The sequence below is a fragment of the Aquila chrysaetos genome, chromosome 3 (assembly GCF_900496995.4).
Source record: "Aquila chrysaetos chrysaetos chromosome 3, bAquChr1.4, whole genome shotgun sequence".
Taxonomy (NCBI): Eukaryota; Metazoa; Chordata; class Aves; order Accipitriformes; family Accipitridae; genus Aquila; species Aquila chrysaetos.
The window spans coordinates 11,134,160-11,149,921 of NC_044006.1; the positions used below are offsets into that span (position 1 = coordinate 11,134,160).

At 55.8% G+C, this 15,762-nt stretch overlaps 1 protein-coding gene across 1 annotated transcript; it reads left to right on the plus strand.

Annotated features, from left to right (window-relative positions):
• Nucleotides 1-649: 649 nt before the first annotated feature.
• On the plus strand, nt 650-14,626 carry GDAP1L1 (ganglioside induced differentiation associated protein 1 like 1). Its single transcript, XM_030009182.1, has 6 exons — nt 650-1,153; nt 4,014-4,206; nt 7,646-7,819; nt 9,951-10,048; nt 10,212-10,326; nt 13,227-14,626. Exons 1-6 carry the CDS (start codon nt 974-976, stop codon nt 13,568-13,570), a joined length of 1,104 nt encoding a protein of 367 aa, XP_029865042.1. The 5' UTR covers nt 650-973; the 3' UTR covers nt 13,571-14,626.
• The last annotated feature ends 1,136 nt before the right edge of the window (nt 14,627-15,762 follow it).

Genomic DNA, 15,762 nt, shown 5'->3' on the forward strand with positions numbered 1-15,762 from the left:
TACCTCTACAACCCCCATAACCAGGCTGGCTTTACCCCCTGGCACTGGTGGCTAGTCCCATGTGTGGGAAATTATCGCCAGGCTGCCAGATTGCTGGAGATGGAGCATGACAAAGCCCAGTGTCATAAAACACAGGCCCAGATGTCCAGGTCACTGTGCCCAGGAAGGTGTCAGCTGCCTACACACAATTGCCTGCAAACCTCTGGGTGATGCTTGTAGCGCCCTGAGAGCAGCAGCTCCTTCTGGAGCTCCCTGAGCAATGGAAACCCAGCCGGTTTGCTACTGTGACACACCCTGCTAATTCTGGAAATGACCCCCAACTGTGCCTGCTTTGGTGCAGGAGGGTTTGTCCGGTTTCGCCCTGCACCCTGGGACTCTGGTGCACAGCGAGGGCTCCTGGGCTCTACCCTGGTACAGACTACATAATACCCATTAGGCAGTAATTAATCTGTGCTCTCCAAAATTCACTGAATACCTTTAAAGGGCCATTGCCACTTCTTTCCATGAAGGTTGCAAGGCAGGCAAGACACCTGCTAGACATTTTAAAGCCAGTATCCATCAATGTAGCTATTTATTACATATCTGCCATATCTAAACGAGTCAAAAAAAAATCTTAATCTCTGCTGCAAAATATTGCTGAGGAGCCACAGGGGTCGGAGCTGCCCGGGATTGCCGAGCTGGCAGGCAGGCAGGCAGCAGGAGCCTCCGCTGCTGACTCGCCTATTGAAGCGATGCCTGCGCGTTTCTGTGGGAGCCCCGCCACGAGCGGGGACGGGCTGCGATTTCACCCACACCACCGCCGCTGCTGCCACCATCCTCTCCCGTGACCCTCGGCACCCACCGCCCCGCGCTGCCCACCCCAGCCGGGGAGATGGAGCTGCCCCAGGAGTGATGCTGCTGGCAGGAGCCCATGTGATGCTGGGCTAGTGCCGCTCGCTCCCTCGTCCCTCTCCCCGCTCGCTCGCAGGCTGTCATGGCGACTCCCAATAATGTTACTCCCACCAACTGCAGCTGGTGGCCCATCTCGGCGCTGGAGAACGACGCAGGGAAATCCACGGAGGGGGAGGAAAACCAGGACCAGACAGACCCCGCTCTCAAATCCCAGGACAGACTGGTTTTGTACCACTGGACCCAGTCCTTCAGCTCACAAAAGGTAAAAAAAATAATCGCTCGGCCGGGTTCCCAGGGAGGAATCACCTCCAGCCCCCAGGGCATCTCCTTCGTGGGGAGAGCGAGGGGCTCGTCCCCAGGGCCGGCGAGGGCAGCAGCCTGGGGCCAGGCAGCTCTTTTGTACCTGCAGTTCTGCATTTTAACAGCATCTGCCTGGGGAGGGAACGGCGCGGGGGGGCTCAGCCAAAGCCTGCTTTTGCTTTGGGATCGTGGCGGGAGCCGCCTTGGCTTTGTGCTCCCTCACAGCCCCACTCTGGCACGGCCAGGAGTGCAGACGAAGGCTGAGCCGGGCCCCGGGACCACCCTGCCACTGGGAGAGGGGGAGGCAGCCCCCGAGCCGGGCTCCTTCCAGGGAGCGGACCCCGGCACGCAGCAACGATTTACCCCTGACATTGCAGTAGCGCCCTGGAAATCCAATTCCTGGGGTGCCCCAGCGAGAAATCACATTTTCCAGGCAATAGTAAATGCTCATTTTGCAGCACAGCAGCTGTATAGCAAACCCAACCTTCTCCTCCCGGCCCCAAAGCCCCCGTCATTCCCACACCGTTAATATTATCTGGGGAACGGGCTATTCAGAGGGGTGGGGGGAACACAAAGTTCCCCCGGTGCAAGGGCCCCCTTGAGCACGGCGGGGAGGCCGGGGGAGGCGGGGGGGGGCAGAGGCGCCCATTCCTACTTGCAGGCACAAAGAAAGGGGAGGATGCCCAATGCAGCAGGGTGGCTGCACATGGTCGGCTTCGCCGCCGCCGGCAGCTGGTGACTAATGGGCTTCTGATCCGCACCGGCGAGGGATGCTCGTGCCCAGCTCTCCCGCCTCGCTCTGGCCTTGCTGTTATTTTTTGTCTTGCTCGTTTGGCCGCCGGCAGCGGTTAAGGCACTCCTTGTACGGGGTTTCCTACAATCGGCCTCACCTTTGCGGGGCTGGGGATGCTGGGGACGGGGCATGCACACCTAGAGCCACCGGGCCACCTGGCACCGCTTCAAGCTTTGCTTTTGAGGTCACTTGCAAGGAAAGAGCGTTTGCTGGAAGGTGGACAAGCACAGGCTGGTGTGATGGACGTCACAGGGCTGGGAGCGGCAGGGGCTGCACGGGACCCCCCTGCAGAGGAGTTTTGCTGGGAACCGGCTGCGGGCGAAGGTTTTCCTGCTCTGCCCCGGGCACTGCTCAGAACCTCCCTCCATGGGCACTGGGCTGTTTGTGGGAGGGATCCTGAGCCCCCGCCAGGATCCGGCCCTCCCTGCGAAGAGATTTTTGGAGTTTTACAGCCAGCATTGGATTTTTACACAAGATGCCACACGGCAGCCGTGCCGGTGCTGCAGGGACTGGGTAGGGGGTCCGAACACATTTTGTCACCCCCAGCAGGGACCCCTCCTTGGGGTGCTGTCAGGGGCTCCCCTTGCCTGCAGGCACTGGGGTTACCCCCTGAGCTGAGCCCTCCTGCCCACGCTGCCTCATGCCCAGCAGCTGCCTCCTGCCAGGCCTTTGGCCTCAGCTTGTCTGAGAGCAGAACAGGGAAGCATGGGGAGTTTGGGGACAGATGCCCTGGGTGGTCCTGCCCAGGGTTTATCCATCCGCTGGGAGGAAAAGCCTGAGAGCAAGTTGCAGTTGAGGGACCCAGGCTTTTCCTTGTTTGACTTTAAAAGAAAAAATTAATTTGCCAGCCCTATAAATAATTAATGACTAATTCCCCAGAACTCTGAAGTACTCATAGAAATGCTTATATTTGTTAAGTTGTATTTTTAGCTGCTGCTAGTTAGAGGAAAACAAGTGCTTTTCCCTCATTCAGTGGTTCTGTAAGACGTGACTGTTTCATGTCCCCTGAGGTTTGTTTTTTTTGCCTGTTTGACATACTTAGTTCATAATGGTCAGGTTTTTATGACCCAGAAGCCTAAAATCCATCCCTGAGTGCATATTTAAGACCATCTCAAGCACAGAGCAAAGTAGCAGGATCAGCCCTGAGGGCTGTCCATGGGCAATGGGGATGGTGCCCCAATTTCAGCCCTGCTCCTGCCTCCTCCTGCCCCTCCGCACCGCTGGACTTGGCTTTCCCACCCGTGAGAGGGGTGGGTGCCACCCCAGCGGTGCTGCTTGCTAGGGAGGGCAGCAGCAGGGGAAGGGGAAGGCAGTGGTTTTGGCACAGGAGGTGCAAAGGCAATCGGTGATGCCCCCGGGCCGGTGGCAGAGTGGAGGAGGAGTGATGCTGTGCAGGGGCTGCTTGAAACCCTCTGTGAAACGGAACCTTTTTCCTGCTCAAAACATGCCCAGCAAAGCCATCTCCCACCCCCGAGCATGGGACATACCTAAGTTAGCATCTGGGCGTCCTTCAGCCAGGTGGTAGTACACACTGCATGCAAGGTGTAGTGTTACTGCAGCCTCTGCTGCTGCTGCTGCTGCTGCTTCCTCCTCTTCCTCAGGTGTGTGCTGGGCTCTGCTTGGACCCACAGCAGCATCACTGATTCCCCCCAGCTGGGGAGCTGCTGCCTCTCTCCGCCTGCTGCCAAGGGATGGGCTTGCAGCCCACCAGGACCCCTGGCCCCTCCACCTGTCACACGGGCCACCAGTGACCAGCGGGAGGATGGTGGTCCATGATACTGCAAAGTTAGGATGGGCTTGGGTGTCCCCCATTTGCTGGGAAGAAAAATCCTCACTTGGCTGCCTGGATTTTGCAGCTGCCCCATGCCAAGATCTGCTTGGCTTCTTGCAGGACGAGCATGTGTCATGGCACATCACTGTGCTTAAGTGGCAGAGGAGGGCCAGGGACGTGCGATGGTGTGGCGGTGGGGCTCTCAGGGCCAGCTCGGTGCATGGGGCTCAGCCCTTTCTCCCCGGCCTCTTGCCCCAGGTGCGGCTGGTCATTGCGGAGAAGGGGCTGCCCTGCGAGGAGCGGGACGTCAGCATGCCCCTGATGGAGCACAAGGAGCCCTGGTTCATGCGGCTCAACCTGGGGGAGGAGGTGCCCGTCATCATCCACAGGGACAACATCATCAGCGATTACAACCAGATCATCGACTACATGGAGAAGAACTTCACAGGAGGTAAGGGGGGCTGCATCCTGGGGGAAACTTGGCTCTAATCCAGACGTTGTTTGCCAAATGCAATGTCCTTTGAGGTTTCTGCTTTACCCCAGAAGAGCAGCAAGCCACCAGCCCTCCCCAAACTTTTACGTTTTCCCATGAAAACAAAGGATTTCCAGCAGAAATCCCCAAATGTCCCTTGGAAGTGCTGCTGGGAGGCTCTGGGGGCAATTGTAGCTGGGTCCCCCCTTTTTCTGCCTTGGAGGTCTTGCTCCCAAAGTGGAACATTTCACCCCATTCCCTTGGTGCGTGGTGGCATCTCACCAGAGCCACAGCTGGGGCACGGCCCATAGGAGTACTTCTGAGTTTAGCTACCTTTGGCATTGGGTAATGGTACAAAACTCCCAGTAACTCCCTGTAAGTGGCCCCGCTGAGACAAGGTGCCTTTGAGCTGGGTGCTGCTCCCCTCTCCCTTTCCTCAATAAGCCCTGTGCCACTGGTCGTGGGCAGGGGACCCTGCCATCCCTGGTGCCGCTGTGCCTCAGAGAAAACTGCCTCTTTAAAGTCAAAGCCAGCGGGTCTGGGGACAACGGGAGGATGATGTGACACAAACTCAGAGGAAGGGACAGCCAGGAGGGGGAAGCTTGTATTCCCCCCCGGAGCAGGGCTGCAGTCAGTGGCCAGCTGAGCCCAGTGCACCAGGATGCTGAGATGGCGCTCGATGGTGGCTATTTGCAGGGCTGCTGCGACAAGCAGCCTCTCCCCAGCATCTCACGTCCCTTCGCCCTCATTTCCCCAAAACTGCAGGCTGTCGGGCTGGGACCCTCCACTGAGGAGGCTTCAAAGCTAAGCAGGGAACTCAGGCTGTGCCATCACGACGTTCGCCCCAGCATCCATCCCCCTTGCAAGAGAGACATCAAAAACATCTCAAAATAGCTCCCAAAGCAAGGGCGTCTTGCCAGCTCAGCTGCTGTCCTCTCCCAGCCCCGCCACGGTGGTGCTGCTCGATGGAGGCACAATGCTCGCTCGCCGGCGGGGCAGCGGGGATGGGATCGGTCAGGAGGAGCCCACGCTGGCAGCGGCTCTCAGGGAACGGCAGCCACTTTCCTGCCTGGTGGCAGCCGAGGGGCCGAGGGGCAGCAGGGAGCATCACTCTGTGGACCCCACACTGCGCAGCAGCTTCAGCCGGTCTCTGTGAAGGGCAGGTGGTCTGGCATATGTGACAACAGGCTGTCCCCAGCGGGAGGGGGACACAGTGCTGCCCGTGCACTGGGAAACTCCTGTCATTGAGATTTTCCAGCCAGGTGCAATTTCTTACCTTTTCACTGAAAAATGGAGAGGGGAAGCTCCAGGGAAGAGGGCCCAGAGCATCACTCCCTGCTGTGTGCTCTGCTCCGAGCCATTGCCCACCAGCGCTGGTTGGCAAAAGCATTATCAGGATGCCATCGCGCTGGTCTGAGGGGGAAACACCCAACTTGCAGAGACCTGCAGAGCTTGAAAATGCCTTTATAAGAAGGTGTATTCACTGAGTTACATTTTCCCCTGGGCTGGGACCATGGTCTTTTTCAGTGCTTACACACAAACTGAGGGTCAGCTATCAGTAAAGGGTGGTGTGATGAGCAATGGTTTTCTTTCCCCAAAAAAAAACGTGAATAGTGCTGATAAGGACCTGTGAGGGTGCTTCTCACTAGGGCACCACCCAGCAGTGCCAAGAAACCACTGATGAGTTGGCCGGTGGCAATGCCTCTCAGAGCCTGGGTGAGGGGCTTCTCCAAGGGCTGCACCCCCAACCCCATCCTTCTGAGCCTCCCCCCATCCCACCTTTGCACGGCCCATCCCTTGCTGATATATGCAACAGCAGCCCATATGTGCAGGTCTGCCGTGGCGTGCAAAGGCAGGGCGAGCACCATCCCACTGAAAAACCTCCCTGGGATGTGCTGAAGGACACGGGCCGGTGGCCAGCACGCTGCTATTTCATTGTGGTTGCTCCGTCTCGCTGCTGGACAGGGCAGTCGCTCTGGATGTACTGGTTTCCAGCCTCGGTCCCAGCCTGCCCATCAGGTGCTGGCCAGGAGTCCTGTGGAAGGAGCACACAGGCTATAGGTCAGTTATTATTATTTCATTCAGCTGATTGCTTTTTCTTGGGTGGAAAATCCCTGCTTGGAGAGTTGGAGTCCAGGCAGTGCAGGCAGCGAGCAGCCCGCGGGCAGGGAGGAGCTACCAAAACCTCCCCTTGCTCAGGGGACAGTAATGCTGATGCCCATCGGTCAGAGGCAGCCCTGAATCAGAGATGTTAGGAGTTTTGCAATACAGGAGCTGCCAAAATTTCCCTGGCTCCTGTCCAGCCGCAGGTGCCGGCAGGCATGATGCTGCCTGGCCCAGGGCAGAGCGAGCTGTGCGTCTCTGCTGAGCAGGCATCGCCAGGCCGTGCCCGCAGTCCTGCTCCTGCCGCCGGCAGCGGGGCTGGGCAGAGCTCTCATTTCAGGCCCTTAGTTAAGGAGCCGTGTTGGCCACGTCTGCCGAAGTCCTTCTGCTGATGTGCCTTAACTCAGCCCAAGATGCCGGTGTGCGGTGAGCCCTGCACTGCGGACGGCATGTGGGCAACTGGGTGTACTGAGTCCTGGTGGTAAATTTACTCACTACCTATTAAATGCTATCTGAAAATGCCATAAACCTTTATGATCCCATAAAAACAATGGACCTGATATTCCTGGAGACAAGAGCAACATTTCGCTCCTTGTGGTGTCATCCACCGTGTCTTTTGAGCTGAAAGTGTAATAAAAAGAGCAGGATACAAACTGCCCTCTGCAAAAGATGAATAAAACAAACCCAACAAGGCAAGGGAGGTGCCAAGCCAGCTGGGGCGAGGGATGCTCCTGCAGCTGAGGCACCAGCTGAGCGCAGAGGGAAGATGTGCTGGGCTCCTTCTTTGGTCATCTACTCCCTGATTACCCATTTTGAATGGGATTTTCAAGGAAGCCCAAGACAATTAGGTATCTCATTGCCACTGGTGTAACAAGTGCGTAACTCAGGAGATCCCAAACTCAAATCCCCGTGTTTTAGCTCTTTTCTGCAGAATGGGAAGATTTTGTTCCCCTTCTAAGAGATGTGAAACCACAGTGTACAAATTCAGGGGCTGCAGAGACAAAGGGCTTGCTACCCTGAGCTCCTGTGGACGCAGGGGCTGCGGGTGTGGGTAATTACGTGCGTACACGTCCCTGTGGTCCTGCGGGTTTGCTGATCTCTGGGCACGGCCTGGATGCGCTCCTGGCCAGGACGGGCTGAGTGGAGAGGGCAGAGTATGGGGTATGGTTTTGAGTTAATGCACTGCCACAGCCAGCCCTGCGTAGAGGTAGCTCAAGCAGGATTGCACACTGGTGTCCAGTGCAGGCTAATGACCCACTCACGAGTGCCTGAGCCCCCCCGGGTCCTGCTAACAGCTTTCCCTTCGCCCTCGCAGAAAACGTCACCCAGCTGATCCCTGAGCCGGGCAGCCTGCTGCACTCGCGGGTGCTGCAGTACCGGGAGCTGCTGGACTCCCTCCCCATGGACGCCTACACACACGGCTGCATCCTGCACCCTGAGCTCACCACCGACTCCATGATCCCAAAGTACGCGACCGCTGAGATCCGCAGTAAGTCGCCTCTCCAGCGGGGCTGCCCAGGGCCGGCGCCAGCAGGATGGCTCCCCCAGCCCTTCCTTTAGGCTCAGTTTGGCTCTGCAGCCCGGCCAGCCACCCTGCTCTTGCTCGTCTCCCCTTTCCACCAACGCAGGCAGGGACAGAGCTGGGAAATGGCAAAGCACAGCTAATCTGGGAGCTGCAGGCACCCTGTAGAGGCTTCCTAGCCCTGGGGGTGTCCAGGCTCCCATGGGCCCTGCAGGCTTCTCGCCCAGCTCTTTCTCGGGCACATGAATTTGCTCCCTCTCCTGCAGATCCCCTCCCCTGCACATCCCCTCTCCCTCCAATAGCTCTAAGGGCAGAGGTGGGGTGACTACAGCCAGAGTTGCAGATAGTGGATGAATCGGCATAAGACTGTGTACCTGACCTTCAAGTGCTCATGAAACATTGACGATGCTTAATATAACTCAACAGCAAGGATTGCTCCTGGAGAGAGTCCCTTGCCAGAGAAGTGACCTTGTTAGGAGGGCACTGGCATGCCCCATGTCTCTCCCCTCCTTTAGGCTCCGGCCCCAAATGGCACCTGTAGCAAACACTGTTCCCCTCCCACTGTCCCTTCAGCTGCCTGGTTCACAGATGGTCCCTCTGAAATGGGATGCACTCAGCCACAAAGAGAAATAGGCTGTTTCGGAGGTGTATCTCATGGTCTGCCCTGCTTCTGCTGGCACCCTGCACAGGCGGCTTTCCCCATGTCACAAAGCACCACCTCCACCCCCAGACCTTGGGCAGATGCAGGGTGCAGAGCCCATCCCCTCCCCAAAGGGTCCTGCTGCGATGGCTTCAGACCCCGTCTGCCTTGCATCACCTCCCCAGCACTCTGCTGAGGTCATTAAAAATATCTCCCTGTCCAAACCTCCTCGATGGTGGCATTTTTCCCAAGCCATTGCAACAGAGGGGCTATGGGCAGGTCCGTGGGATTCCCCAGTGCCTGTGGTGCCCTTCCTCCCCAGCACATCCCCTATGCCCAGGCAATGGTTGCGCTGCCCCGTTGCAGTGGGTGCTGAGGCAAATCCATGCAGTTGTGACCCAAGGAGACGGTGAACCAAGGGCCAGGCTCTCCCAAGGGGAAAACTGGGGTGATATCCAGGCTTCCCTCTGAGTTACAGCCCCAGGAGAGCTGGCTGGGAGCCTTAGCAAGCACAAGCTTCAAGGCTCGTGGTGGAAAACAGGGAGTTTCACCATTTTGTGGCAGTGTACAGCCTGCTGCTGGCTGCCGCCCCAGCCAGCCCTGGCACCTCCCACACCCACGCATTGGCAGAGCCAAGCCCTTGTTGGAGGGACAAGGAGGGACAGACAGATGGTCCCTGGCAGGAAGAGATTAGCCCAGCTTCGGGTAATTTATGTCGTCCCTAAGGTGTTACTCTGCATCTCGTATTCTGTTCTTCCATTTACTCTGCTCCTTTCCCTCCGTTAGCTCCCTTGCACAAAGCCCTTTGCATCCTCCCCATGCTCCGGGAGGGAGGAGGGTGGGCGTCTCTCCCATGCTCGTGATGGGCTCCACACTACTAAATTGCATCCCCAGACACCAAGCCGGGCAGGACAGCTTCATTCGGGAGGGAGCATCCCCCCACCCCGTGCTGCTCTGCACGCACACCCACACGTGGGCAGCCAGCTCAGACATCCCAAAGGATTGACCAGCTGGGGATGGAGCTGCAGGAACCAGGTTATGGGGAAGCTCGGGGTTGTTCTTAAAACAGTAAGAGACAGAGATCTGCTGGCAGCTCTAATATGAATCCAGCAAAGGAAACAGAGAGCTGAACCCACCCTGAAACCCACAGGGCTGGGACAGGTCACAGCCAGGGAGGGGGATCTGCTGTACCCCGCAGCCAGTACTGCCTGCCATGAGCGGATGGGAGGGTTGAAGAAACCACGTGCCCTCGGGAGAGCATGTGATGCCCCAGCCACCCACCCGTATGGCAGCACAGCAGCAGCAAGCCGTGAATTTGGCCCATTTAAACTCTCTGGGGTGTTTTGTTTGGTGCCACAACGCTATTTTGCATGCAGGATGAGGTGCTTTGCTACCGGACACAAGGTCATCCCAATCCCTGCCAAACACAGACCCCCCAGCCCCTCTGTCTCCCCCCAGGACATTTAGCTAATGCCAGCACGGAGCTGATGAAGCTGGACCATGACGAGGAGCCACAGCTCTCAGAGCCCTACCTCTCCAAGCAGAAGAAACTCATGGTAAGTAGGTCAAAGCCACACACATCTCTGGCGGTGGGGGAACATGACCCATAGACCTGCCACAGGCACCTGGTGCCTTCGCGTCCCTGCATGGTTGCAGGGACACGTGTCCGTCTGTCCATCCATCCATCCATCCCCCACCCTAATCCCGCTCTCCACACAGGCCAAGATCCTGGAGCATGACAACGTGAACTACTTGAAGAAGATCCTTGGTGAACTGGGGATGGTGCTTGACCAGATTGAGGCCGAGCTGGAGAAGAGGAAACTGGAGTACCAAGGTAGGCGCTGGGCTGCATTTATGGGGTGTTTTTCCACACAAGACCGAGGTGCAACACCAGGAAGAGCTGATGGCTTTGCACCTGATGAACATCCCCACGGGGCGACCACCATTTTTGGGTGTACCAATGTCGTTGCAGCTGTGGCCTTACTAACCTCTGGCAAACCACCCCTGCTCTGGGGAGCCCCCGCACCCCTTGCCAAAGGGGACAGCAGGACCTCTGTCTTCATAGCTGCTCTGTGGGAGCTCTAAAGTCATCGCAGGGTGGTGGCAGGTCCCCTCCGCCCCAGTGAGGGGCTGCCAGTGACTGATGCCCTGGCTGGTTCAGGAAGGAGCAGGCTGGCCCCAAGCTGTTGCACCATGAGGAGCACAGGCTGACAAAAGCGCAGGGCTGGGGACATGTCCCGCAGCCAACCCCCCTGGCCACGGGACTGCTGCACATCTCACCGGAACACGGGCAGGGAAACCTGATGGGAATTTGAGAGGCCCTGGAGGGGTGGGAGCCTTTACAGGACTTGCGTCAAATGCCAGCAAGTGGGAGAGAGCAACACCAGCCATCCCCGACATCAAACACATGCTGCTGGGTGCCTGCCGAGAGCCACCCCAGCGCCCTGGCAGACAGGGATGCATGGGCACAGCTGGGCATCACTTGTCCCGCCGTCACCCCAGGTTGACGCCATCATCCTCCTGTCCCTGTTGCTGGCAGGGCTCGTAACCCCAGCCCCGGGACGGCTGGTGGCTGCCAGCGCCGCGGTGCCAAGTCCGGAGCAGAGCCCAGATGCAGTTAATCAGGGGACAGCCCCGCAGCTGCCCCTGCCCTTGGGGCTGGCCTCGGCCATGGGGAGTCCTGCGTCACGCTCGGGGCCGCACCAAAGGGCCCTCGGAGATGCCGAGGTCGGGCCCTGCAAGGCACCTGGTTGGGGATTTGCCGAGAGGCCTGATGCATTCACAGCAGCACCCTGCGTTGCCCTAATTGCCTCCAACGAACACACTCATTAACTAATCTGAGAGCTGGGATAGCTCAGCAGAATTCAGTCTAATGAGGTGCCCTTGGAGGACGTCCTGGTTGCCTGGAGCAGAGGGGTGGCTGCTGCCGCTGCTACTGCCGGCACCTGGGCACTCCGCTGCCTTCGGTCCTTGCGTGCTGCTCCTGCCCCCCAAACTCCCCCCACCGTGCCCACAGCCAGGTCAGGATCTCAGCAGCGGGCACGAGCACCAGCCCTTTGGCAATTTCCCAGGAGCCGCAGTGCAGCAGCTCTCCTCCCACGCAGCCCAGGCTGCCGGCCGGAGGCGCAGCGATGCAGGCAGGGCAGGGCAGGCAGGAGGAGGGTGGGAGATGCTGCAGGAGCACAGGGCGACCCCCTGCCACAGGCACCCCATTCGGCTGGGACAGGCTGGTCCAAACTGGGGTTGCCACGGATGCAAAGGGGACGAGTTGCCTTCGCTTGTGCTTCTGCCCCACCTTGGTGCTGGGAAGGGGTACAAGGGGCTGGGGCACCCCACAGCTGGGTCCAGGTCTCAGCAGCAGGTGCAAGCCCAGAGCCGAGAGGGGTAGGGCCGGATCATGGCTCTCTCCCAAAGTCGCCATCCTCACACGTGCTTTCTCCTTCGCCCACAGCAGTGCCTGGGAGCAAGGCAGCCACCTCAGCACCGTTTCCCTTACCTCTGAGCCAAAGCATCCTCAGGGTCCCCACAGAACCCCCACAATTCATTAGTCACTGAAAACATTTATTGACTAATTAGGCACAGGCAATCTGTCCACTTGGGCTGTGCCTCTAGCCGGATTAGGCAGGCTGCCAAGCGGCTACAAATGAGGGCTGCTAATTACCAGTAATTCCACTGGCCTGGCCCTGCAGGCAGCCCTACAGCACCAATGCCTGCACAGGGGTGCAATAAAGGTGCCTCTCTCTCCTTCCCTGATATAGCAGCCACAGGACAGTGGAAGAGCCCCAAAATTAAGGATTTGGTGCAAAGCCAGGGGCTCAGGCTGGATGGGGCCAGGTTTTGTGCTCCTTCTGTTGTTCTTCCTTACCTACACCTCCCTTCATCTGCCTTAGCTCCATCCTAGCCCTGCTCCTTAGCATTGAAAGGGCAGCAGAGGAGCGTTTAACACTATCCTGGCCTGAGCCCGCCTCTTGCAGCCTAACAGCAGCTTGGTTTATTCCTGGACATCTCTCTGGTGAGGTTATTTCCAGGGCCACCCATTATCAGGGGCCGTCAACGCTTTAGCGTCCTTCCTCATGACCAGCATTCACACTGATCTCTGCCTCCCCTGAAAACCTGTCTCAGCACAGATGTGCTGCCAGTTTTGGTGTCCTGGAGCAGGGTCCCCGGTGCAGGAGAGTGGACAGAGGCAGGACCTCCCCAACAGCGCACTGGGAGAGCAGCCAGACTGGGCCAGCAAATGGTTTTGATTCCTGAGGATTTCTCGCATCCCTAAAATAGGACAAGTTAACATGACACTCCTGAAACAGCTCCCAGTACAGCCAAGGACAAACACTGCTGCTCTCCCCAAGCACTAACACAGCAGAAGGGGTCACTGCACCACACCTTCCTTCAAGGGGGGGTTAAGGGCCCTTTTCCAGGGGCCTCCGGGGTACGGGAGGATGCCATCTCCTGCTGTTCTGGACTTCAGAGAGAGGTAGCAGAGCCATTTTGCAGACAGCAATTTGTATCTTCATGTGGGCTATAAATGATAATCTCATATTCCCAGCTTTGGGGCCCCCATATCCTCCATCACATAGCCTGGTAGAATGGGTCTGATTTCTTGGGATATCAGAGCGCTGAGAAAAAGCACCCCAGGTCCAATGCAAATGCTCCTGCCTTTGTGGATCTTTTGAGCAAGCCTTTAGGTGCCCACCTAAGGGTTTCTTCTTACCCTACCTACTTCTATCTCTCCAGGGCAGAAGTGTGAACTTTGGCTCTGCGGATGCGTCTTTACTTTGGCCGATGTCTTATTAGGAGCCACCCTGCACCGCCTCAAGTTTCTGGGACTCTCTAAGAAATACTGGGAAGATGGCAGCAGACCTAACCTACAGTCCTTCTTTGACAGGATACAAAAACGCTTCGCCTTCAGGAAAGTTTTGGGAGATATACATACCACGCTCCTCTCCGCAGTGGTACCCAATGCCTTCAGGCTGGTCAAGCGGAAACCTCCCTCCTTCTTTGGAGCCTCCTTCCTGATGGGATCTCTGGGGGGAATGGGATATTTTGCTTATTGGTACTTAAAGAAAAAATACATCTAGTGCTGGCTGCTTGGTGTTTAGTTTGGTGTCTCTGTGCTGTGTGAAATTATGATGAAGCCTCAGTAACTGTAATGAAATTTGAAGCAAGGTAATGAATAATTATATTGTTTAATGTAACATTCCATAGTCTAGAAGTAGAAACGTATACTGCAAGGAAATAAGACAACAACAACAAAAAAAATGCGTCAACTTGTAAATGCCTTTTTTAGGTTTAAGTATTCAACTCCAGTGAGAGGCTCAGGGGTTCACGGGCTCAGCCATGCTCACCGGGAAGCGACACCGCCTCCGGCACCGGCCGGCTCCAGTGGGAGAGGCAGGAACCCCGGGAAGTTTCCTGACACCCAAGTTAACTAATGGGACTCGGATACTCGGTCCTGTACGTTTGTGTTTCCAAATTGTTCACTGGCCACATTTCACACATGCAGATAGCGGGGACTTTCTTCTTCTAGAAGGCGTTGTGTTGTCGTGCTTGGAGGCTTTCCTGGGAGCAGGGTGCAGTAGCTGGTCACAGTCAAGGTGGATTTGCATTCTTCAAGTATCCATTTTTTAAATTATTTTCATTAAAAGGAATATTTTTTATTGAGCTGCTTTTAGAATGTATCCACTTTCTACGTCTGGTTTTGGTGGGCTTTTTTTTAAAAGAATTTAACGTCTGTCTTTAACTGCCGCACTTTTTTCCTGAGAGAAATCATTTCGACTTCCATCCTGAATTTTGGCACATGAAGGAGATTATTGTTTTAAGCCTTTTGGCTCTGTCTCTTGAGTTTTCCTTCATGGATTTGCAAAGCATCTTTCACCGACTGAGCATATCTGGACTCTGAAAAAGTATGACCATTTTCAGAACTTTTCAGCACTTTCCTGAAGGCACTTTGGCTTTCTCTTCCATCGGGGGCTCTTTTCTGTCATTTCCTCGCTGTGTGTTTTCTTAGAGACACTTTGCACAGAATCACATTGATGACTTTCTTGTGCCTTTTGCATGTTGGAAAGAATAATGGGCCTCACTGCTACTCATGCTTTGAAAACTGAGATCCTCAATAAACCATATGGGAGGAGTAACGGCTTCACATTTCTAAATGTGTTCAACATCCTGCAGCAAGGGCAGAGGGATGTGCAGGTGGTTTGTGCTTTTTCTCATGTACTGCCTTGGTATAAAACTCACATGGAAACAATATGTATTCCTCTTCCAAGGCACTCATTTCTGTAAGCGCTCAGCCTGCTAGGATCTCCTCTGGCTGGTTTTCCAAGTGCTCCGGTGATCCCTAGTGAGTCATGCTGCATCTTTAGGCTCAGGAACGTATGCCAAATGTGACTGAAGTAATACGAATTGCGTTTGCCTCCGACTCAAAAATTATATTTATGTATTTGAAACCAGCAGGATTTCCCAGGAGCTTTGGTTCTTGATACAACCTGGCAGCCATGGAATTGTGAATATTTAGCAGGAATTACAAGGGATGAGCACATAGTGATTAGACAGTGCAAAATGCACAAATTCATACTGTGCTTGTCGCAATTGTGTAGGTTGGCCTGACATACTTCTGGAATACAACGACCCGCATAGCTGTGTTATCCGTGTTCCCCCCCAGTGATTAGGGCCACACTTAAAACGGGTGTGCGAGAACCCAAATCCACCACCTGCGCATGCAGACCAGGCACCTGCAGCCAAGGCTGCCAAGTCAAATGTTACAGACACACATTCTCCCAAATACAGTTAGATATTTGCTTCACGGTATCAATGACTTTGGAAGAAAGTTACTTTGCTTCTTTTTGAAGAGGGAGGCAACAGGGTCCCCTGAGGTCATCCCTTTTGCTGAATCTGAAAGGTGTAAGAATATACACAATGACCCATGGTCCATTAGCTGATGCTAAACTCCCCACAAGAACGTACAAAGATACACTGACATGAAACCCTTACCAGGATTTCATACTTTTACCTTTGCCCGTTCTCCTACACGGACATTCCCTGGTGATCTCCAAAAGCTGATGAAATGCACACGCTGGGTGTAGAAAGGAAGGGTAGAAAGGGGGTACAAGGCCAGGAAACCCAGAGAGAACAAGAGCAAATACTCGCACAGTTCCCAGGAGTTCAGCCCGAGAATGAGGCAGAAGGAAGCTTAGCAAGACTGCTGCTGGTTACTTTGCTCCTTGCTTTGTTAAACCAAAGAATAAATTTAAAATCATGGAGCAAATCAGAA

What these genes read in the sequence shown, in the direction of transcription:
- GDAP1L1 (XM_030009182.1), top strand. Translation starts at nt 974, where the DNA reads ATGGCGACTCCCAATAATGTTACTCCCACCAACTGCAGCTGGTGGCCC. An exon ending in CGCGACCGCTGAGATCCGCA is followed by an intron (nt 7,820 to 9,950) that starts GTAAGTCGCCTC and finishes GTCTCCCCCCAG; the next exon opens with GACATTTAGCTAATGCCAGC. An exon ending in GAGGAAACTGGAGTACCAAG is followed by an intron (nt 10,327 to 13,226) that starts GTAGGCGCTGGG and finishes CTATCTCTCCAG; the next exon opens with GGCAGAAGTGTGAACTTTGG.